This window comes from Rhinichthys klamathensis, unplaced genomic scaffold, assembly GCF_029890125.1.
Source record: "Rhinichthys klamathensis goyatoka isolate OS25496 unplaced genomic scaffold, OSU_Roscu_1.1 h1tg000015l_1, whole genome shotgun sequence".
Classification (NCBI taxonomy): domain Eukaryota; kingdom Metazoa; phylum Chordata; class Actinopteri; order Cypriniformes; family Leuciscidae; genus Rhinichthys; species Rhinichthys klamathensis.
This window is the reverse complement of record NW_026606567.1, coordinates 597,054-621,600: the sequence shown is the minus strand read 5'-3', so window position 1 is coordinate 621,600 and position 24,547 is coordinate 597,054. Positions and strand designations below refer to the sequence as shown.

At 38.2% G+C, this 24,547-nt stretch overlaps 1 protein-coding gene across 1 annotated transcript in view; it reads left to right on the top strand.

Moving 5' to 3' along the window:
• tmem104 (transmembrane protein 104) overlaps nt 1-15,888 on the top strand; it is a 50,470-nt gene extending 34,582 nt beyond the window's left edge. Inside the window, exons 9-10 of the mRNA XM_056272029.1 lie at nt 1,176-1,269; nt 15,099-15,888. Coding sequence (XP_056128004.1) covers nt 1,176-1,269; nt 15,099-15,862 — 858 coding nt within the window. The 3' untranslated portion in view covers nt 15,863-15,888. The remainder of the gene's footprint in view (nt 1-1,175; nt 1,270-15,098) is intronic.
• Nucleotides 15,889-24,547: the final 8,659 nt, after the last annotated feature.

The window sequence follows — 24,547 nt, the reverse complement described above, 5'->3', positions numbered from 1 at the left end:
CTACGCTGTAAGCTGATAACCACACATGATGGGAAATACACAAAAGGTATATTAAATGTGAGTACCAGTGGTAGTAGTAGTTGGACATTTCAGATCCAGAGTAAACGCCTTGCTTGCATGAATATCCACACCAGGACTGGGAGGTCCAGTTCTTCTTGCAGCTGTCTTTGAAGATGCTAAAGTCTGTAATATAAATATCAAAGAGACTGGCACGTCTCTCATCAACACTCAACCCAATGCAGTTCATAAGAAATGAGTCATGATGAATCTATGTGCCTACACAGAAGCACATAAAAAGCAATTATATGCGTACTATAAGAGTCATGAGCAGACTCTGTTCCCTCAGAGCTCAGAGAAAAGCTCCTCAGATTCTGTAGAATTGGAATACCTGTCATTCGTGAAGTTGTGTGCAGCCATGGCCATTTTATACACTTCATTTATGGCTAGGGATGGGAATCGAGAACCGGTTCTTCTCAAATAAGCAGAAACATTTGGCCACACAGCATGAACAGACTTTAGTCCCATGAAACTTAAACTGGAATGTCATTATGTCACTGTTTCTGTCACTGCGACTTCACGAACAGGTGAACACGCGCACACACGCACACATCAGTTTTGAAGTAAAATTGAGGATGCAGTGCATGTAATGCATCGAGATATCGAATTGAACTGAATCGATGACATGATAATCGTTATCGAACCGAACCGTGAGACCAGTGTAGGTTCACACCCCTAATTCTCTGTGCTGTGTCAGTGAGTTAATAATAATTAACAAACAAATAAGTTATAAGTTCAATAAGTTAATACAAACAAACAAATTTGTACTTATTCCCTCACCCAATGAGAATCAATAAGAGAATCGATAAGGAATTGAATCGATAAGCAATATCGATAATGGAATCGGAATCGTTAAATTCTTATCAATTCCCATCCCTATTTATGGCTAGAATACGCATGTCTACTAGTTTTGGCCATTTAGTAGTTCAGTTGGTCTGTCTACGTCATGTTGAAATGTTTGTTTGTTGCTTATTCTACTCTGTACCATGTGAAACCACGTTTGTTAATTATTTAAATGTCAACATATTATGTCTATGAGATCTACCTTGGCCTCCTACTTGACTTGATTTTTTTTATGCTTTCATTGACTCGTTTTCTGTATTTGTATTTCTTTTCAGGGTGTCTTCACACTGTTTTTGGGGCCCTTCACCTTTTTTAATGCGCAGAAGACCAAATACCTCCAGATCGTCACCTCTGTAATGAGATGGATTGGTAAGTACCTTACTATTGATTTTTTTATTGATTTTTTTTTTTTTTAATTTTTATTTATACACTATACAAATAATATTTTTGTTATTACGTTGCAACAAAACATAGTCTATTGTATTCAAGATTTACCTTATGGACAAAATAAATTACATGGTGTTTTGACGGAGGTTTGAAATGTTTCTGCAAGTAGGTTTCGTTAAAGCTTCAAAAATATATGTAAAGGACAAGTGCATTCCATCCGTCCGTCTCCGCCTTCTGTCTCCCTCATACTTCAGCCTGACAGCCTAGACAGGCCGTCTCGGGCGTGATTGGGCAGTCAGTTACCAGATGACAGGCCCAAAATAAAACCGCCTATCCTCACCGTCCTCTCAAATCACAGCCGCACTGAATCGTGGCTTCTGCTCCTATGTGCATGCAGTGGTGAATGAACATACAATGCACAAAGAACGTGTATTCTTGCGCAAATGTTCTCAGTGCTCATAGAAACTTCAAAGAAACAACCATGTGTCCTTTTACTCACCTTTCTCTCCTCTCCGTCTCATTGATTCACAATGAGACGTGCATGAGAGTCATTGGCGGTTGGATACGTTTCCTAACAGCTCCACAGGCACTAACAAGGCAAAAAATAAAGGCAGTTTTTCTAGCTGTGTAGGTTTCAGTAATGCTTGTTAAGTGGTGCTATGCAGCATTGTATAGCAATTACTCAACATTTATGCATCAAGAAACGCATAGACCGACTACAGAAATCTGCTGATTAGCATGTGCACCCATATTTCTGCCATCTGTGTTTTAATGTATTGCTCATTTAAGGGCACTATAACCTGAGGGGTGAAGTTGCACATCCTGCTTGCTTCAGCAACATTAAACTGCTCAGTGCAGGTGATGAACTTCACAGCAGTGCTGTTATTTCTCAAACTGTTTTTCCAGAACCTGTTCATGTTCTTTTAGTCATTTGAATCAATATGGGGTCATTTGCACAGTGCATGTATTATGTATGATTCCACTCGGCAAAGCCATCACTGGTCTAGCTGGTCGCTGTTTTCTTTTTGCTTTGTATCGCAGTTTTTGTTCTTTTTGCAGGAATATATCATGGATGCCCTGCAGAACAGTGGTCATCTTTTTGTGTGTGTGCTACTCTTATCTGTCTCTATATTGCTGTTTTTCCTTCGCCTGTTCTGAGCCTCCAGAGAGCTGAAGTAATTATTTGATAATGCATTCTTCACATTGTAGTCTATAGTGTGATTTAGAGCCGTTCAGATCTAGAACTTGGGTATCTGTGGGCCCTAAAGTATTAAAATGTCTTAAATTCACTCTTAAAACTAGGGCTGTAAAAAAAATTGAAATCTTGCTTGGTATTAAAAACTCATTTTACAACATAAAATTGAATATCATCAAATTTCTTCAAAAAAAAAAATGTTTTCATCTAATTTGCTAATTACTAACCTCCATACATGTTTGATATATTTGTATTTCTATTGCACAAAATTGTATAATGTTATACAAACTAGTACCCTATTTTAGTTTTTTAGTTTTTTTTACATTTAGACATTTAAAAGAATCAGTAGGTTTTTATCCCTATACACACAGAGTACACGTGATCGTGAATTCGGAAAATATTGCAATTCCCCGCACATTGATAGCAGCTCTCTGAAGCCCGCAAATGATATACAATATAACAACCCAACTATATAATTGTGAGAGAATGCAAAACCATTGAAATATATTTTTCCTTCCTATCTCTTTTTCCCCCCATCACCATGTCCCTTTAGGGGCTCCATAGAATGCTTCATTTCATTTCCGTATTCGGCTACGGGCACATCCCTAATATCTAATATACAGTAAAGCATGTTTAGTTTGTATTTCTGCACAGACCTTGTAATGACCAACATTTGCAGTGAATATAAAGTGTTTTTTTTTATTTTGTAAGCAGTCTTCAAATGCTGTTTATTTATTACACAGCTCCAAGGAATACTTGATTCTGATTGGTCAGTCACTGCTTTCTGTAGATAGATATTTTTGTATAATGATGCTAAACTGTATATTTCACGGTTCTTCTTGGCAACGCAGGGCTCTAGAGTGCGACCAATTTGGTCGCATATGCGACCAAAATTTGTAAGGGTGCGACTAAATTTTTTCCAAGGTCGCACCGGTGCACCTAACGTCCTCGCGTCCGCTGCCAAGTTTCCATGAGCGAAGCGCTTGTTCTCCTTTGTCGGAACTCACAGCACACTCATGGTTGGATCATATCGTGGTCTAAACCAATCAGAGACAGAGATAGGGCGGGTCTTTGCCTCTGATTGGCTGTGGTAGGCCTACACTGCTCCGTGCTGTGTGACTGAAATTGCGACCTGAGCACCAGAGAATCAGTTACGGCAATCAGCATCAGCAAAAGAAACGCAAGAAAACAGACGACGAACAATGAAAAGAAATAGACCCATAGAGTTTTTTCTTTTAGAAAAGTAGGCCTGTTTCCACCAACACTCTGCCCGGTACGAATGGGTACCGAAACCCGGTATTCAACTTCTGAAAGACCGCTGTATCGATCAGCTCGGACGTGAGTTCTGATGTCGGTAACTTACTGGAGAAATTAAGAAAATACAAATTTATCTTGCGAGCCTTTTCTGTGTATAATAATATTACACCATTTTTGCTATTCGCAGTCCAAGAGAGAGAGAGAGAGATCTCACGCGGAGCCACAGCGCGCAAAACACGACAGCTCTGCTTAATGAGTGACGACGCAGAACTAAACATTCAAACGTAGCCTGGTTACACTTTAGGTCTGTGATATTAGTCTGATTTTGTTTTAGATTTCGGCTTCCAAAGATTATAAAAAAATATATTGAGGTAAAACCATTAAAAACTACAGACACATTCGGTCTGGCGCAGCTTACTTCCATTCGCAGCAGTGCGCTGTCACTTCTCCCTAAAACTCAAACTTAACGACAGAATCAGCTCGTGATTGTTGTAAAATGCAGTCCAGCTACTGTTGCTAAATTGCGGGACGCGTTTAATAATAAAAAGAGCTATTAAAAGCACAAAAGTCTGCACAAGAGATGCTGTTCCCAAGGCGACGCGCGCTCTAAAAACAGAACGTAACGAGACAAGCAAATTATACTTTGGGTTTCATGTGCGTGTCTAAACTATTAAATGTACACAAAAATATGTAAAAATGACCGGCTTGTATTCACAGCTCTTGAATTAATAACTTCAGCTTTAATAAGCATTATCTATCTATGATAAAATATGCAGTGTTATTTTACATTTGATTACTTTATTAGATTTCTTTTTAGACCATACTTGAACAGTAGCTAATGTTAGTAGACCTTCCTGAAATTAAAGCACTGTGTAGGCCTATATAATGTGCATCTTTGTTTAATTGTTTATCTTTGTTTATAAAACAAAAAGAACCGATAAGAATACTGTTAAAGTACCGGATCGCTAAGGAGTATCGGTAAGAGTAGTAGTAATACCGTTAAAACCTTATGGATACCCATCCCTACTCCCCGGTCAATGCTCCGACAACAGCCCAGACATGGAGCTACTTCAGCCACCCGTCTCCCCAGTCCCTGTAAGATGCCAAGCCCTGGTCCTTCCTCGGTGAGCCTACCGAGCCTGAGCTAGAGACTCAAAATAGTTAGTTTGGCAGCTCAGTGAAGCACAATTTTTTTTTGTATACAATATAATTGTGCTTCAAATTAAAAAAAAGTATTTACCTACACCTTATTCTTGTTTAAAATCATTTACATAATATATATGCATGTATATGGAGCATGATAAAAAGCTGAGCTTGAAATTGTGGCGTTAAAGGCGACGGGAGCCGAGGAAACATTTGGGTGCACCTAAATTTTGTGCTGGTGCACCTAAATAAAAAAGTTAGGCGCACCAGTGCAACCAAGGCAAAAAGTTAGTCTGGAGCCCTGCAACTAATTTCCTACATATTGGTGCTAGTTTCCTGTCTCTCGTATCACTCCACTGCCTCTTTCTTCCCACATAATACAATAATTTGATCTCAAATCAATATCCCATGTCCATTTAATTTATTTGGTAATAACAGGGAGAATGTTCTGTCAAGCAGTCATTATTCCAAAATAAACCCCTTCAGAGTGATACAAGATGCTTTCAGGCCCTGTGACCAGTTGACAGTACTTTTATTCATATTATGCTGTGCTTACTAACCGATTAATCATATATATAGTGCTATTATTTCACACCGAAACCAAAGCTGTCAAAATTCTTCCACATTTTTCCCTTCCATCGATGAATATCGGCATATCTGTACATTAGTGCAACCATCCTTCTCTGTTCATTTGAACCAGACAAACTTCTCATGCTGATTCTAAAGATTTGTCAATGGGTTGGTCAATAGGTTGACCAGTCGCCTATTAAATCTTTTGCTTTTTCCATTCACCCTTTCCAGTCTTGTGCTTTTTCCTATGATCTTCTCTGCTCTCAGTCATTACTCACAGCAGACAGCAGGACAAGCAGGCACGTCCCTTGTGTGCCTTTTCACCCATAATGCACAGGAGGAGAGACCGTGCCTGCTCCTGTGTCAAATGAGATGTGGTAAGTAGGATTCGGTTCAGTTGGCACCAAGGGAGCCACTTTGTGTTTTAGACTCAATGCCATCTACTGCCAGCGCGTCACTCTGCTGAACCTTGTGTACCAGAAAGCGGAGCTCACTTATTAGCTCAATGAGCATAACAGCATCATACTTGGCTTAATACTACTTGTCGAGTGTCGTTACTCATCTAGGCACATATATAAAACCTCAGCAGTCTCAGAACCCGTAGCCCTTCACAACCACTTGTATGAAATGCATGTAGTGACTTGTTTATCAGGAACACAGATATGGCATCTTGTCTTTGTACGCAAAGCTGTGAATTTTTGTATGCATTATTTAAAGGCAGTTTTATTGCTGGGGTCATTTACATGGGAAGGATCACCTCCTCTCAGCACTGAAGTAGAGAACATTTATCAGCTTTTGACATGGAGAGCGAAATGAGTCAGTGAGGTTGCCGCTTTAATTCATATTTAGTGTGAGCGTTGAGGAACGGACAAAGAGCGTGTGATTACTCACTGGAGATTAATGACTCCATGTTGCGTTGCACAACGTTTCTTGGAGACTGCATTACTGTTAATGGTGCTAAAGCAAGGTGTTCAAGACTTAGAATCTGTGTTGTTCAGGTTGAAGACATCATTGCGTCATTACATACGTTCCTGTAGCTCAAACAGGAGATCATGGTGCTAACAGTTTCATTGGTTCGTTTCCCAGGGAATTCATAAAAAATAAATCACTTAAATGCAATGCAAGTCGCTTTGGATAAAAGCATCTGCCAAATGCGTAAATTTGAATGTAATTTGTGTGTGTGTGTGTAAAGGTGATCATTCTGCAATAGATGCAAAGAATGAAGTGTAGATGTGGCAACTATGATCCATCAAAATGCTGTAATTGCATGTCTCGAATCAGTCCATCTGCACTGTACATTTTTATCACAATTGCACAGTACAATTGCTTTTCTATACTCTACACGACATCAGGGGGCAGCACTGAGTCGTGCCATTTTTTTGTATTTTTGCTTGGAAGGATAAAAGAAGAAAAGTAGTGGATGCGCATTACATGCAACGAACAAGAACCAAAACAACAACTATGGGAAATGATATATTCCTCTGTATCGGTCTTTCTTTCCGCACTCTTCTTCGACTCCTGCACAATACATCACAACTGTGTATTGCCACCTAGTGGAATCTTCTGTCTCAACATTTACCTTGAGCATGCGCTGTTGTACGCGAATCACGGACACAAAAATAGGGCTGGATTGTGTGCGCGGACATTCCCTCCTGATGAGGGAAATTATTTACAGATGTGAATATAATTATCAAACTTAAGGTGCAATGTGGCAAATTTTATTTCTTTTATTGTTGCAGTTTTCGCTACTGTAAAGCGTTTCTGTGCACAGACTAATTGATAGTGAAATTTGTTGTCAGTTTTTTTTTTCTTTTTTTTTTTCTGATTGATTAGTTGCATCCCTACTTCAAATAGACAACATCCCCACTAAGGAAAAGCTGCAGTACAATTTAAATGTTAAGGGGTTTTCACTTATTAACAGGCATCCGTTGAAAATCCGACTTTATAGTGTTTTTATAGGTCAGATATACTGTAAAAGGTGTTGGGCCTGAAACGGCATCAGTGTGGGATATTCTGCAGCAGTGTAGTCTCAAGGTGAAATATAGCCATGCCTTAATGAATACCCCAGGCAATGGTTCAGCTCATAGAGCCTGAAAATTGCTCTCAAGGAAAATGTGTTGGTGTCTCTCATTTAGCAGGGCCTACAATATGGACAAGCTACAAACTACCGTACATCGCTTTCCTTAACAGACCATAAAACCATGGGCGTCAGTTTGGTTTGAAATGTGGTGGGGACAGAGACGCATTCGGAAGGGCATTTTCAAAAGTGCTGGGTACAATGACGCATTCATTCTTTTTTCTCTTTCGCGCAGGTCATGGTTTGAAAGACGATGTCCTGTAGCTTACTGATTGAAATAAATAAAAATGTATGATGTCCGACCAAAAATGTGATGGTACTTTGGGTTTAATTGGTCGTAAAATGAGATCTAATATAATGTTGTCAGAATCGAGAATTTTTACGTGAATAAATACATAGATCCGCCTGCGTTGCATATGTATTGTGATAGTCCAGTGGCAGAATTTTTGCCAAGCGTGTCGGGGGTTGAGGGTTCTAGTCCGCACTCGGTATAGTTTTTTCCCCTCATCAAAACCGATAATGTTTATCAGTGGTTGTATATCAAGAATCTTGATATACTTTATCACTGATAAACATTATCGGTTTTGATGAGGGAAAAAAAAAACTATACGAGTGCGGATTAGAACCCAGAGAAGCAGGGACACGTTTGTGTGCATTTTGAATTGTGATTTCTCTGGAACGAATAGAATCTCTGCAACGGATTGAAGCGCGCGTCCGAGTGAAGACAACACATTTCAGCGCTAGATCGCGTCTTATTTAACAAATGAATGAAACGAATGCTGCTAGTTAACTGGAGATGTTTTATTTGTATTGTTACATCCGTGACGCGAGATGTTTCAAAAGTGGTGGGGACAATATCGACCCTGGCAAAAAGTGGTGGGGACATGTCCCACCCGTCCCCCCCGTAAATGACGCCTATGCATAAAACCACTCGCTCATTTGCTTGAAAATTTCACAGGATCATCAATTGGTCTAAAATGGCTTTGGCTATCCATATTGTGGATGCTCTCTACTGGGTTTCTTGTCTAAATTGTGGTAAGATAGATGTCTTAAATTTTGCACTCTCTTAAGCCTGCTATGTATTGATGTCCACATTTGCCTCCTTAATGAGTTTCTGTTATAACTTTAATTACTTTAAAAATTAGGTGCAGAATAAAGTTTAGGTGATTAGGGAGATGTATGTATGTATGCTGTGTATTCACCATCTGTTACATGAGCATATTCAATACTTAACAGAACTATATCACAAAGATAGTCCAAAAAATCAATTTATGATGATTCCAAGTGACTGTTTTGGCAGCACAGAAGAGACTGTTTCTCTGCACTCTAGTATTGGGGTTAAAGATCTGGGCTGGGTACTGAACCACAAGGCTGATCCATGAACTATCACCATTGCACCTTTGAGCAAGACCTTATTAATCAGTTCACTGGTTTTCCCCCCTAAAGTATGTTTGTCCTGAAACAGCATTCCTGTCAAACAAACAAACTCTTTAAACTATGGGAGGCTGTATACATATTAGCTATAGTGCGAGACATTTATTTTTATTTATAACTAATAATTATTAGTTTTAATATATTTAATATATTTATGATTTTAAATATATAAATCTTATTACATATATACTATAGAGATTGCTTGGGGTATGACTGACAAAAGTTTTTGAAAAGAAGTCTTATGCTCACCAAGGTTGCTTTTATTGATCAGAAATACAGTAAAAAGTAATATTGTGTTAATTATATTTATATTTATATATATATATATATATATATATATATATATATATATATATATGCACACACACACACACACACACACTCACACACATACATACATACATGCATACATACATACATACATACATACATACATACATACAGATATGTATATATCCCTGAAATTTGATTGTTTGATAGGAATGTTCAAGGACAAGCAAGAGTGTTGATTCAGGAACCTGTCCTACTTGGCAAAATCATGATAACTGTAAGTTGCTTTGAATAGCTAAATAACAAAGTTTATGGATGATGATTGATGATACTTTCACAGATGGGATATTTTGGACATCTACTTAATGTTCTCGGCAATCATCGTTCTCCATTCACACTTGATGGCCACAGTTGGTCATGTGACTGATCAACATCTCATGGGTGCTTTGTTAATGAAGAGTGTCCTTCAAAACCCAACACATCGTCCCTATAGGGAAGCTTTAGCAATCAGTGTCGTTTTGATTGTAATGCCAGGACATGTTTGACTTTGCTGCATGAATTTATTTGCCCCCCTTTTTTTATTTCCTCATCTACCTGTGTGGTGTCTTCCAACCGGGCTCTGTTGGCACCGGTGTCAGAAACAAACATATCATGATGAATAAGACTTGAAGACACAGATACCAGTGGCATTTTCAATGGCCATCAGCATGTACACTGAGGGAATTTATAGCGTGTGATGAATCGCTGGGCCGGGATGCAATCACATCTCATCCCTAAACAACAAAAGGCCTCTGTGCTGAAGGTTAAGCGCCTATAGAATGACTTGAGTTGTGTCGTGAGATGTCAGGAGTATTTGGATTAAGTGTGCCCTTGATTTTTTCTATTTTTTTTTCTCCTATTCTTTCAGTGCAGTTGTTATGAAAAGGAGTAATGCATCTTGAATCTCACTCCATGCTTGTACCCTCTCTGGTTGGTTCATCGGCTTCATTAACTGTCTCTGACGTTTCCTCTAATGATTTCCAGGTCCATCATTGTGTATGTCTGCTTTTGTCCTCTAGTTGAGCTATTGCGTATCTGTTTTGCTATATTAAGCATATTGCACATGAAGGTTGCCTGTTATTGCAGTTGTTAAACCTTTGGCTTTGTGTTCTATATATTTTTTTCCGTCCTTTCTTAGCTGACATGTCTGTCATGGTACAGTACTTCTACAGCATGCAGATGTGAATTTCTAGCATTATATTCTATAATACAAATCAATAATCAGTAAATCAGTAAATATATATTTAATATATAAATATACACAACTGTTATAAAGTCAGTGAGATTATTTCCTTTGAATACTTTTAGGGTATTTTTTTAAATAACATTTTATTAAATTGATCGAAAGTGACACAGACATGTATGTCAGAAATAGTTTTTATGTCTTCATTGAGGCTACGTCTACATTAATCTGGATACATTTGAAAACGCCGTTTTATTTTAAAGCGCTCCACCAGTGTGGAAGAGAAACTTTTGGAAAACGCATGAAAACGCTAGATTCACCTTACTGCGCATGCGTAAAACCTTACAAAAGCTCACTGAGATGATACAGACGGAAAAATAAATAATAAAGTTATCGCGCAATTCTTCTGACAGGATTTTATTTAGCAAAATATCTCATCATTCACTGATGCGTCCAGGTCACACTCAGTCACCATATGTTTGATCTAAAACGCAACTGCTCTCATGTATTGCCGCAGGACAGCAAATGTGAGTACATTTTCTGTCATCTTTGCAGGACTGTGATATGAAAAGTGTGCAAACTATGTAACACCTTTTTACAAAATGTGAAAGTGAATAGCACATAACAGGCACAATACCGGTATATAAAATTAATGTCTATTGGTTCAATATGCGTCACATGACTAAACTTACGGTTTCACAGTCCACACTACAACGTGAAAACGGCGTTTTCAAATTTATCCACTTTGGAGGCCAAAACGGAGAGAAAAAGATGCGTTTGAAACGAAAACGTATTAGTCTGCCATTTTTGTTTAGACCAATGCAAAAATTCATTTTCTTAAAGGGTTTAAAGTCTTAAATGTTTTACAAAACTTTTGTCAACTTTATTTGAATAAAGTGTCGTGTTAGTAGATGCATGTTATGCAAACAAAAAGTACATAGTGCTGCTAATATATTTGTTGCTTGTTGTTGTTTGATGTAATATTTGGTGAAATGATTTCAGTGTGTGTATCAGTACTTTTTGAACATTTCCAGCACATTTTGACAATACCTTGATGATAATATTGAAAATTGTGATCATTTTGGTCACTATATTCATGAAATGAAATTTTCATATTGTCTCATCTCATTGTATCATATTGTATTGTATTTTTTTTGTAATTTATATTTAATTTAGCATAGGACTGCTGTGGTATGGTCACATGACATCATCCCTAGATTTGGTGTAAAATGAGACCTGACTTTCGCTGTACGGATGCAGTGTTTGTCACTGCTTTTTCTCCTCTTTATTCTTTGTTTTGGTTTTCATTTGTAGTTTTACTGCATCTCATTTCGAGGGAAGCAGTATGTCTTGAGACCATTGCGTGGTTTGTTTTTTGTAGCTAGTTAATTATTTATTCCCCTTACATGCAACCTGCCCTTGATTAATAGACTTAGATTAGTGTGACATGCACTCTGCCCCTTGTTTGCTGCTAGGATGTTCTACTCCTGCCAGGATGAATGCATTGTTTTAAACACTGAATGAGCATGTGTGTGGACACCTTTAATGTTAATGGAGACCTTTGGGGCAGAACTGCTTTCGGGAGCACCTCCGATTAATTGCACGTCAGCTGGACTCTCACATGTGCGGAAGGACCCAATCCATTTTCCCCTTTGAATCAGATCAGCATTTCACATTTGCACATGTACTCCTTAACCTGGCACTGTGATGCATTAGAAAAGAGGATGAGGACTGGTACAGATAGTATTTTATTGAGGAGGGAAGGACACAGCTCTACAACAAGAATGTCAGCTTCTTTTGGGACTTTGGTTTCTAACAGCTATCCATTTGTTGTGGATTAGAAGTTTAACCAGTAGAGCAGGGGTGTCCAATCCTGCTCCTGGAGGGCCAGTGTCCTGCAGAGTTCAGCTCCAACCCCAATTAAACACACCTGAACCAGCTAATCAAGATCTTGCTAGGCAAACTAGAAACTTCCAGGTAGGTGTGTTGAGGCTAAAAGTTGGAGATAAACTCTGCAGGACAGTGACCCTCCATGACCGAGTTTGGACACCCCTGCAGTGTGGTATAGCATAAGAGTATAACCATATCAGAGTACCTAAAACTATATAACCATGTAAATGGGTTATAATTTGTATATATATATATTGCCATAAGTCAGCTCTGCTTGTCCTGAGGCTTCCTACACCGTAAACTAAACACAGTAACGAACAATGACGTCGATTTTACCATATAAATCCGAGCGCAAATCCGAAGAGGAAACATTGGAAGAACTATTCATTAAACCCGAACCTGCATCGCAAGGACGACTCGAACAGGACGTGTCTTAGTGATACGCTACTCAGTTTGAGGTAGCCTACATTATGCACCTGTAATTCCTCCCCATCAACATTAACTAGGGCATGTCCATCAATAAACCGATTGTTTTACTTGTACTTATTTATTTACAGAGTATTTTTCTAATTTATTGCGGTGAACATGTGGAAACTGTATCAATAACAGTGCATACATTAGCCGAGCTCTAGCGTGAATGACTGATGTAACATAAACGTTGGTAAAACAAATCTTGCTCCATGCTTAATCTTTCCTCAAAGTAGTGAGAACGACAGACAGACAATCTGCATTAATAGACAGTTTTAGGTAATAGTGTCCCACAGCTGATCAGCAGAAGTATTTCAGTAAGACAGTGATAATGTGAGTTAGCCAGTTAGCAGGAGACCAGCACAATATAAAACTCAACTAAGTATTTTGAACACCATCTTTCAAGAGCAACCGGTTTAGGAATCCTGCACTGAACTCCGAGATTTGAGAAGCAGTCGTCAGTAAAATAAAGGGAACACAGCAAAAGTTTAGGATTACACTGCTGTGGTATCGTGGTCATCCTTGGGCAGTGAAAAAAAAACTGGCTTTAACTTCATTGTAGAGCACAGCGTCTTCTGGACATGATGCTATCCAGTATCCACAGGAATCAGCTGCAGTGTTTGAGGTTCAAGTTTTCCCTGGTGTCTGCGCGCGCATAATAAGTGGGCGGGCAATATGCTAATGTTTCGTCTTGGCGTCACGACGAAACGGCTTAGGACTCGTTTGAAAAACGATTAATTTCATTGACTCAGAGTCGACTCTTACTTTTGAAAGACAACTTTATATACGGTGCACATTCAGATTTAAAACTTTGCAGGATGTTTTCATTACACACTACACGAAAGGTCATTTTCAAATATCCATAATAGGGGCCCTTTAATATAACTCCGATTGTATTCTTCTGAAAGAAGAATGTCATATACACCTAGGATGACTTGCGGGTGAGTGGGCTAATTTTCATTTTTGGGTGAACTATCCCTTTCAGCTCTTTTGCTCTAGATGTTAGAGATAACAAATGGTGGAGTCTTTTGAGGTTTTTACCACCCGGATTCTCGCTCTACCTGGATGCCCATGCATCACCTTGGGGAGTTCTAGGTCCGTTCCAACCAGCTCAGCATTTTCCAGAAGCCCATTAGATACTTAACAATCTCATCTTGTTCAGCATTGATTGCAACATTGACCAGATTAGAAATACAGTAAGACAAGCATTTTTTCTCTATAAATTCAAAATTATAGAAATAATAAAGAGCTTGAATAAGACGAAAAGATTAGAATTAAGAGACTTAATAATAAGGGTGCTCAATAAAAGGGCTTTTTGATTCTGACATGTGGCTGTTTTTGTGTGCAAACCAATTAATCAAACCTAACCCAGAGTTCAGGGTTAATAATGTATGTCCATTGGCGCGCTAGCTTGCACCATGGTGGAAGACTTATACAATTGGTTTAAGATGGTACGTTTAAACTGTATACATCTTTTAAGACTGGTTTCTTTGTTTGTTTGGACAATGCACTTAATTTCCTGTAATGTTGTTATAGTAAACTATGTGTAATCATGGTTCCAGAAGTCTCTTTTCGGTTTCACTGTTCTAAAATGACCCAAAGTCAACTTTTTATACCAATGCATTACTATTAATGTTGCATGGCTAAATAAACAAAATAAAGTCTTTTAAAGTCAGATTTTTCAGCTGATTGGCCCATGGTTGGCGAACATGACGGGATACATTAAAGATGTGCATCATTGCAGTGTTTACAGACTCAAGTTGTTGCGTCATTGGCTTCCAATGTAGACACGGTTTATGAGCAGCAAGCTGTCAATGTGGACAGACCAGAACTGGAAATTTGCCCTCTGCTCACGGCCATCATGGCATCTCATAAAGCAGGAAACATAAGCAACAGAGACCTTACTTTTTCCCACATCCATATCTAGTTGATGGGAAACAAGCTTTGCACAGTTCATGCTGAAACGGATCTACAAAAATCCAATTTAACTGGATTCCAAGCCACATGAGACTTGGATTGATTTAGTAAAAATCTAATTTCATGCTTCTTTTTTTGCGCTATTGAGGCTACAAAAAAACTAAATGGATTTGAGTCGGATGTGCCTAAAAATCGGCTTTAGGCGGCCAGTGTTAACAAATAATCATCTCAACTTGGCACACTTGTGTATGAGATAAATGTACAGCACTAGATCTGCATTGTTTATATATTTGTCTATATTATAATATCATTTTATATCATTATTTATTGAGTTTTAATTCCTTTTTTTTTCTTTGTTTCTCTTTCAGCATTCACCATGATGATCATCCTGGCTTTGATTCGCATTGGCAAGGGACACGGTGAGGGCCGCCCATCTGTGGCTCAGGTCTCGGGTGTACCCAACCTCTTCGGGGTCTGTGTCTACTCCTTCATGTGCCAGCACTCACTGCCCTCACTCGTGACGCCCATCTCCAACAAGCAGCGCATGAGCGCCCTGGTCATGGCCGACTACATCCTCATCCTGTGCTTCTACGCCCTGCTGTCCCTCACAGCCATATTCTGCTTCGACAGCGCTCTCCTGCGTGACATGTACACTTTAAACTTCACAGATAACTGTGACGTTTTGGGCATTCCAGTGTTGCGCTACTTCCTGGGCCTCTTTCCCGTCTTCACCATTAGCACCAACTTTCCCATAATAGCCGTCACACTACGCAACAACTGGAAAACTCTCTTCCATCGCGATGGCGGCACGTACCCTTGGGTGGTGGACCGTATCGTCTTCCCACTCATTACTCTAGTGCCGCCCATTATCGTGGCCTTCTGTACTCACGATCTGGAGTCGCTTGTGGGTATTACTGGAGCATATGCCGGAACGGGCATTCAGTATATGATCCCGGCTTTTCTGGTGTATTTCAGTCGGCGTCATCTAGAGCCCGTGTTGGGAAGGGATGCTGTAAATAAGCACCGGTCACCTTTCCATCATGCTTTCTGGGTTTGGTTTGTGATATTGTGGGCAACGTTCTGTTTAATGTTTGTAACGGCTAATATTGTCCTTACAGAAACCAAGAACTGAGTATAAAAGCAGATTTGTTTTGTCAAGCTGCGTTTTTGTTTTAATTTTTGAAGGGTGTTTGTTAGGGTCTATGTTAAAAGAATGGCATTATCTGACATTTAATTTGGTGTCTAAAAGGGACCAAAAGAGGTTTTGGCATTACTTCAGTAGGACTAACGTGAGACCTTTCTCTCACACATCCACAGTCCTTTAGCGGATGTTTCTAAACGCTACTTCAGTTGTTTAAGTTAAGGTGTTCTTGGTCAGGTGAATCTCATGAAAACATGCCTGGGTCATGTTTCACCCCAAAAGCAAAAACAAATAAATAAACAATAATACAAAGATATTTTATTTTGCCTAAGGAAGAAAAAGTCTTATGTTATTTACGTGACAATCAAGCACATTTACACCAAATTCTGTTCTGAATTATGATTCTCATTATTGCAATATAGTAAAAAAATACAGTGAAACTAATAGTATAATACAGTGATTAATTTATGACTTAATTAAAAATAACACCATCTATAAAGGCAAAAATATATACTACACTCTAAAAAATGCTGGGTTGTTTCAACCTATTTTTGGGTCAAATATGGACAAACCCAACCGTTGGTTTAAAATGTTGTTTATATGTCTATGTGGGGTTTTTAATATGCTTTAAGACAAACCATGTGCAAATTCATAAGTCAACACCATTGCTGAGTATGTTCTCCTTAAAACGGCAGTGAACCGAAGACAGTCTCAAAATTGCGGTTTGAAATCGCTGGTGTTTCTGACGTCACAAACTGCCTTGTAACCAATCAGGTCAACGTGTGATCATCAACGAGTGGATCTCTGAGCTGGTGCGAGTGAGTGGAGGCGGGGCTAATTTGCATATTCATAGAACCGCTTGTACTAAATGAGGCACGGGTGTAGTTACATACATTCAAGCTATTTTAAGGCACGAAGAAAAAAAAATCAAGGAAAAACCACTTAAATATGTCATTTTGGTGATCAAAGATGAGTTTTAACTAAGGGATGCAATTATCGACTACAGGGGGGCGTTACATTTTTAAACCCAACAGTTGGGTTTGTCCATATTTGACCCAAACATGGGTTGAAACAGCCCAGCATTTTTTAGAGTGAACATTGATGTATAAATATTTCACAATTTAAGTATGTAAAATGTAAACAATATTCCCAGCTTATATTATATTATTTTATGAATTGTTCCCAATTCATTTTATATTATATTATAACTTGAGGGGAAGGTTTGGTTTAATTGAAATCGCAGTGTTCTTAAGAAATAGCCTTTCAGTTTTGTTCAAACAAAATATAAGTCCTTATTTAAATCTTTTTGATATTGGGGTGGAATCTGGCATTGTTCTTGACAGATTTCATCACCCTCTGATTTGGTTGATCTTAAGAAGAAACAACGAGCTGGTGTTTCTTCGTTCTTTTGTACATTATTCATAATATTCATCGAGTCCAAGACAAATAGACTGACAGTAAACTGCGCTGACTGATGGTGACACGTGCGCAACGGTTGAGCCCAGACCTGGAGTTCAATCTCAGTTCATCAGCAGATTGATAGAGGCATTGAAAGCTTCAATATGTTTCTCCATGTACTGACGTCTTACCCGGAGCTCACGGTTTCTCAAACGGGCCCTTAAGGGGGACAGGAAGGGAAGATAAACCTGATATCAAATGGACACATCCTTCTCATGATCTACAGAGACAAATATTTATCATCATCAATAAGGAGCACCTCATCGTGCCTGAGAGATCACACTCAAGCAGTTATTAATGATAATGTCACTTTAGTTCTGACGACGTTGTCTTGAATTAGGCTTGAATTGAAATCCAAATGTACGGCAGCTGATTCCCACCCTGCTTGGCCTTTTGCACATTTTGGTCTTTTTTGTACCAAAATAGTTCACCCAAATATTTTAATTCTCTCATCATTTAATCACCAATAGACATGTTTTTCAGCTTTTTTGCTCATAAAATAAAGCAAAACAACATTGGACCCCATTGACTTTCATTATAAGACAAAATATATTTTTTTTATCTTTTGTGCGCAGACAAAAGGTCATTCAGGTTTGTAATGCCATGAGGGTCAGTAAATGATGACCGTTTTTTCATTTAATCTAAACTGTTTCTTTTATGTCTTAATGATTTTCTGTGTTTGTGTATTTTTGCTCCACCCGTCTCACGTCTGCCTCAGGTTTTCTCAGGCAATATGAATGTGACTCATTAGTTTGACACTTTGTGTTGTCAATGGTAGATTGGTTTGATCATCTGTGACGTGTTTGAAACTGTAAACTGATCGCTGCTCTCTGTGAGAGCGCTGTCTGCTGATCTAAGAGAACCGGTTTCAGATCCTGCGCTTGACTTCACACTGTTTCAGCGGTTGACTTAAAGGGAAATATGTCTATAAGAGCTTGTTTGTGGGCAGAACGGACGTCTCCTTATTCAGTTCTTCCTCTGATGTGCTCCACAAGCATTCTATTAAGGACTGAAGTACATGCATTCATTTCACCCTAAAGCACAAAAGCAAGTCATTTTCACATGGGTGAAATGTTATATTACCAAATACTCATGTAATGTGTCCATTTCTGGGGGGGGGGGGGGTTTAATTAAACAAATGTGCCTTCTTTCCAGGGATCTTCCTTCTTTCGCCTATATAACTATTTATCTCTTTCTCTCTCAAATGTCTTTTTCTTGGTTGTATTTTCTGTGCCGCCTGTCACTTGCATGCAAGTTACTTCATATACTTGACAATCACGTCCACCGGTGTCTCGTTAAAATAAAAATGGAAATGCCCTTTTGATCTTTAAGATTGACAATTTGTTTCATTTATTCTTTTTTTATATATTCTACTGTCTGTCATGTCACAAAAATCATAAAAAGTCTTTTTAATAAACTCTGAAATTCTTAATGTATGGAAAGGATTGTTTGGCATAAAAAAATTCTTTCACATTGCATTGCTTCAAAATGGTAATGACAGCTAATTATGTCAAATAATTTGTTGCATTTTATTTTCTAAGGACAATGCATTATAATTAAAAAAATTAAACTTGAGTCATTAGTTGTTGTTTTTGTTTTTTGTTTTGGACACTTTTGAAATAAAATCTTTATATTTTGACTACTTTAAAATAGGCAAAAAATACCTTCCATAACTCTCAGATTTATTATTATATTTGGTATATTTTTTTTTTACTGATATTGAAATAACAGATCTATGGACTGTAAACACAGAAATCATTCTAGAGGACAACAGTGAACATTTACTCAAGAACTTTTATAATTTCACAGTATTGAATCCGAAGCAAACGGGCTAGACCATAAATTTATTGTGACCATAAACCTCTGAATGTGAGTCCCAGCATGCCTGTGACATCATGTCCGTACTGGGCTGTGGTGGTGTTAAATTAAAACGTCCCTCTTAATTCATTCTTGTTTTACCTTCATTTGTTTTAATGTATTCCACATTCTCCGAGCCGTTTGAAAAGGCAGCGCGGGTTGCTGGTTTGATTGGACGAAATGTGGCATTTTTATGGGTTTAGTCTCTTCCTGTAGTACATGCTCTGAGTAATGATGCTGGAGAGGCCAATTACTACTTCTTCATAAACCTTGCCTTACTATCATGTATTTTTATTTATTTAAAATGCACTTCTTATTCTGCATCTTTTTAAAATAAGTCTCATATTTGCTCATTAAAAATGTCACGAAAGTCTTGACCAGAATTCCAGATGCTACTTTTCAACGGTCCATCCATCAATCTCGTAGAAGGGCGCCTTCCCTCGGGACTTACAGGACCTCCAGCCTCACCTGCATTCATTATGTCCTACCTTTATGCCCTGCTCTGTTGATTAGATGAAGGAGGATATTGATCCACACCTTCTGCACAATATAGACCTAATCGAGCTCAGCACGGGACGAGAACACGGACTATAGCCAATCTGTGTTTTAGGATAAAGGTTAAACTACTTGGAACAATATAGATAATATGTTTGACTTAGAGTAAATATCAGAGGAAAAATATGGAAGTTTTGTGTTTAATAAAGATTGATAAGGACTTCAGCTCACCAAACTGGCTGTTTTTTCATGCAGACCATCTCACCATCTATTGATCAACTGTGAGACAGCTGCCGCTAGAGTATTGCAAAGCGAGAGCCAGGACAACATGTCATTGTTTGATTTATGACTGTGCTTCTCTACATGACACTGTATTAAAACCGTCTTAATCATATTCTGCATAGAGGTTTGAAATGCTTTTTATCAGAAAGTGTTGATAAGCACAGGTATTGACCCATGAGATTCGTTTTTAGGTTCACCTGTACACCTGAGAATAAAAATGAATAATGACTAGTTGCACACAAAGCTAATATGGCTGTATGATATCATTGATATGTAATATGGAGTTGACAGTCATGGACATCATCATCTACTTTCATTAGGCCAGAAGAATAAAGCATACGACGAGTTTGGAACACCTTGAGTGAACGATGACTAAACTTTCATTTTGGGGTGCACTATCCCTTTAAGGTGTGTGTGGGGGTGTGTGTTCACGTAAATTATGGGAACAAAATGTCCCCACAAAGAAGGCAATATCGGAAATCCTTGTCCTTGTGGGGGAAATGTTTTGGTCCCAATGAGGAAAACAGCTTATAAATCATACTACAGTAAGTGCGGTTTTTTGAACATTTACATGCAGAAAGTTTTCTGTGATGGGTAGGTTTATGGTTAGGGGATAGAAAAGTTTCAGTATAAAAATCATTATGTCTACGGAAAGTCCCAATAAAACATGAAAACACAGCATGTGTGTGATTTTCACCTGGCCACAAAGATTTATTTCTGTGTTCACCTGTAAATCAAGTCAATAGGTTTATATGACTTTTCCGATAAATAATGTTCTTAAGGCATTGTAAATTCGATGATTGATGCTTAATGTGTCTGTTCATTGTGGCATTAGTCAATTGTTCATTTTGATAAATAATAGCTAAACTGAACTATTGATTTTGCTGTTCCTAATTGAATTACTAGATCAGCAGATTTATTTTTTATTATTATATATGACCGCTCTATGGTTTTTATTGATTGTTATTGAGTTGTTGTTTTTTTTTTTTACAAACGTATTGCATTGGGTTGAATTAACTTATGCACTGTCTTGCTCTCAACGTTGATGGATGTTTTGGGACTGGTGTAAAAGACTGGTGTTTATTCCAGACAATTAAACCAGTCTTGTGCTTTCAGGCGGGATACAAGCACACATGGACCGTATCTGTCTCTGTTTTGCATCTTATGAACGATCGTAGGCTTTTTACCTCAGTGTCGTGACATTTTCTTTTAGACATGATTTTTTGAGCTTGGGGCGGTATTATTTTTAGATGTTTGTATTTTGATGAACATATCCTTTACATTTAGTCAATATTTCAACATGTCATCATTCATTTTAGTCAATTTTACCGACTAAAACGGCATTTAAAAGGCTATGGCCTATGGGTGAAAGTAGTGTGTTGTAACAGAACGAGCGCAAAGTTGTTCAAGTTCACTTGACAGATGCTTAACCTGTAATATTACATATCTGTTGAATTATATCTAAATAATCTTATAGTTGTGGTCAGAATTATTGGCACCCCTGGTAAGTATGATCAAAGATGGCTGTAAAATGAAATCGGCAATGCTTTTCTCCAAAACACGTTGGCCATAATTATTGGCACCCTTTTATTAAACACTTTTTGCAACCTCTTTTTGCCAAGATAACAGCTCTTGGGTTTTCTTATAATTGTATTATATTTCCTATAATGCCTGACGAGTTTGGAGAACACCTGACAAGAGGCCGTCAGGTTTTGATTTTTTATCTGTTGGTATTTGCTAGAATCCATGATACCATGTAGGCTATCTGAACAAGATGTCCAGGACCTCCAGCAAAGAAATAGGCCCACAACATTTAACAACAACATTTTTTAGTTTCATCTGACCGTAGAATCTGGTCCCTTTTGAAGTCCCAGTTGTGTCTGACAACTGAATATGCTGGAGTTTGTTTTTGGATGATGTTTCCCAACCCTGTTCCTGGAGGCACACCAACACTACACATTTTCCAACTCTTCCTAATCGATCACACCTGAATATCAACTCATCAGCTCATTAGTAGAGACTCCAAGACCAGAAATATATGGGTCAGAAAAGGGAGACATCCAAAATGTGCACTGTTGGTGTGCCTCAAGGAGCAGGGTTGGGAAACACTGCTGTAGGGGGTGTTTGATTTATTGATTTATTTGTTAGGCTTTCTGACCCCAAGACTCAACTAATCTCTGCAATTCTCCATCTGTGATCCTTGGAGAGTTTTTGGCCTCTCAATCTTTCCTCCTCACTGTGCATTAAGACAATATAGACACACACGTCCTCTTCATGGCAGATTCGTAACATCTTTAGTTGATTGGAACTTCTTAATTATTGCCCTGATGGTGGAAATGGGGATTTTCAATGCTTTAGCTATTTTCTTACAGGCACTTTCTATTTTGTGAAGCTCAACAACCTTTTGCTGCACACCCGAACTATATTCCTTTTGATGGATGATTAAGGGAATTTGGCCTTTGTGTTTCCTCATATTTAAACTCAAGAAGTCATAGCTAGACAACTTCATGTTATACCCTAGTGTGCTAAAAAAAATTTAAATATGGATATACTTCAGAGATATTTTACTCATAAAAATTCTAGGGGTGCCAATAATTGTGGCCAATGTGTTTTGGAGAAAAAAAATATTTCATAATGTGATTTTTCCCCCCACTTTCAATTCCTTTACTTCAATGAAGGGTTTGATTTTTGCTATTTTTTTAATGAAAGATCAAAATGATAAACAATGCTGAAGGGTTGGGGTCAGAATCCCTTGTCTCTTCAATATATATATATATCCTTCTGAGTGCTTACATTATTCCTATAAAAATTAATTATCAAGAAGCATTTCTTATATAATCATTTCTTTATATTCCATGAATGATTCACATATACTTTTAACCACATGTTGCTGTGAGTGTTTAACCAGCTTCTTTCTAGGTGCACTCTGATGTCTGTGACTCATCTTTGTTGACCTGAAAGAGGGCCTTGAGAGAACAGGCTCTTTGTAGAGGAAAACAGCTACCAGAAGAGCTCTGGAGAAGACCCTCACCATGTGTAGACTATATATCTGTTCTGACTAGTAAAGGTTCCAGGGGACACTCTACGTGATTTACCTGATTTGATTTACAGAATTGTACTTCTTTTATGTGTATTTCTCTAATGAATAAAGTGAACATTATCTGTACTTCTTCCTGAGGAGGGAATGTTTTATTCGTATGTTTTGGTAGTCTGTCCTGATGATAGTGAGCTCAGGCCCTCTCCAACCTTGAGGAAACTGTGATTCTTTAGTGCTTTGTGTGTGCGTTTATGTTCTGTGCAGGTCCATGGGAGTTATGGAACACTCCGGTATGCAACAACAGACCCAGAGACGCCTTTCCACGACCTCCGAGGTCACCACAGGACTAAATCTAGGAATCGGACGAAAACTATCTTGACTAATGGCGGTACTCTCATATCTATCCATGTGGGAAGATGTGTTTTTGATTTTATGAACTCTTAGCCAATCAGAAGTAGCTAACCTGTAAGCAATGATGTAATTCATGCCCTTGGAAATGGTATAGCTGGTGTGAGATTTTGTGTAAGGTAGAGTCTGGCCTGCGACCTCCTCGTGAGACTGACGCTCGCTCTACCGATGAAACTGCAAACTATTCTTCAGTAATTTTTTCTCTATTTGATTGAACCTCACGACTCCTGGTCTTCTTTCATCATATCTGGTTCTGGGTCCTTAAGCTGTTACCCCCTAACAATACAGATTTATTTTTTACAGCCATCATCTTTGATCACATTTACCAGGGGTGCCAATAATTCTGACCAAAACTGTACGTGCATTTGGATGAGTTAATTAACCTGCTAACAAAGTGCTTTATAGTTTTACCAATGCTTGCTGTTCAGCATCAGCTTACACAGTTTGTCAATCCAAACCATTGACTATGATTGGACTATTTGAAACTATTATATGCTATATATTTATGAAACTATATATTTCATCTTTAAAAAACATGAACACATTCTGAAAATATTCTTAATTGGGCTATGTCAAATTTTCTAAACTCTTTTGATTATCATCAGTCAGAGCGAGCGCAAGGCGCTCTGTATAGGAAAATTGATTTTTAAAGTTTGGCCTATTCTGAATCTTTAAAGACTGACTTATTATTTGCTCTGAGGTTGGGAATCAATGGTATATGCCTTCATAATTTCAACTTATGTTAAAAAAATCATATTTAACAGTGGAATTCCTGGTGGGAAAACTGCAAAATTCTACCAAAAGACCTCTGCAGTGCCCGTCCATGGCTCTGTATGCCATCATAATAGAATTAAATAAAACAATCAAGATGAAATTAAAGTGCAGACCTTCAGCTTTAATTCAGGTGGTTGAACAAAAACATCATGTGAAACGTTTAGGATTTGCAACCATTTTTATACACCAGCCCTCCTATTTTCAGGTGCTCAAATGTAATTGGACAAATGTATATAACCCATGGACATCACCAAAGACTGGGTTTCCTCCTTTGAGATGCTTTGCCAGGCCTTTACTGCAGCTGTCATCAGTTGTTTGTGGGTCTTTCTGCCTTTAGTGTTGTCTTCAGCAAGTGCTCTATCGGG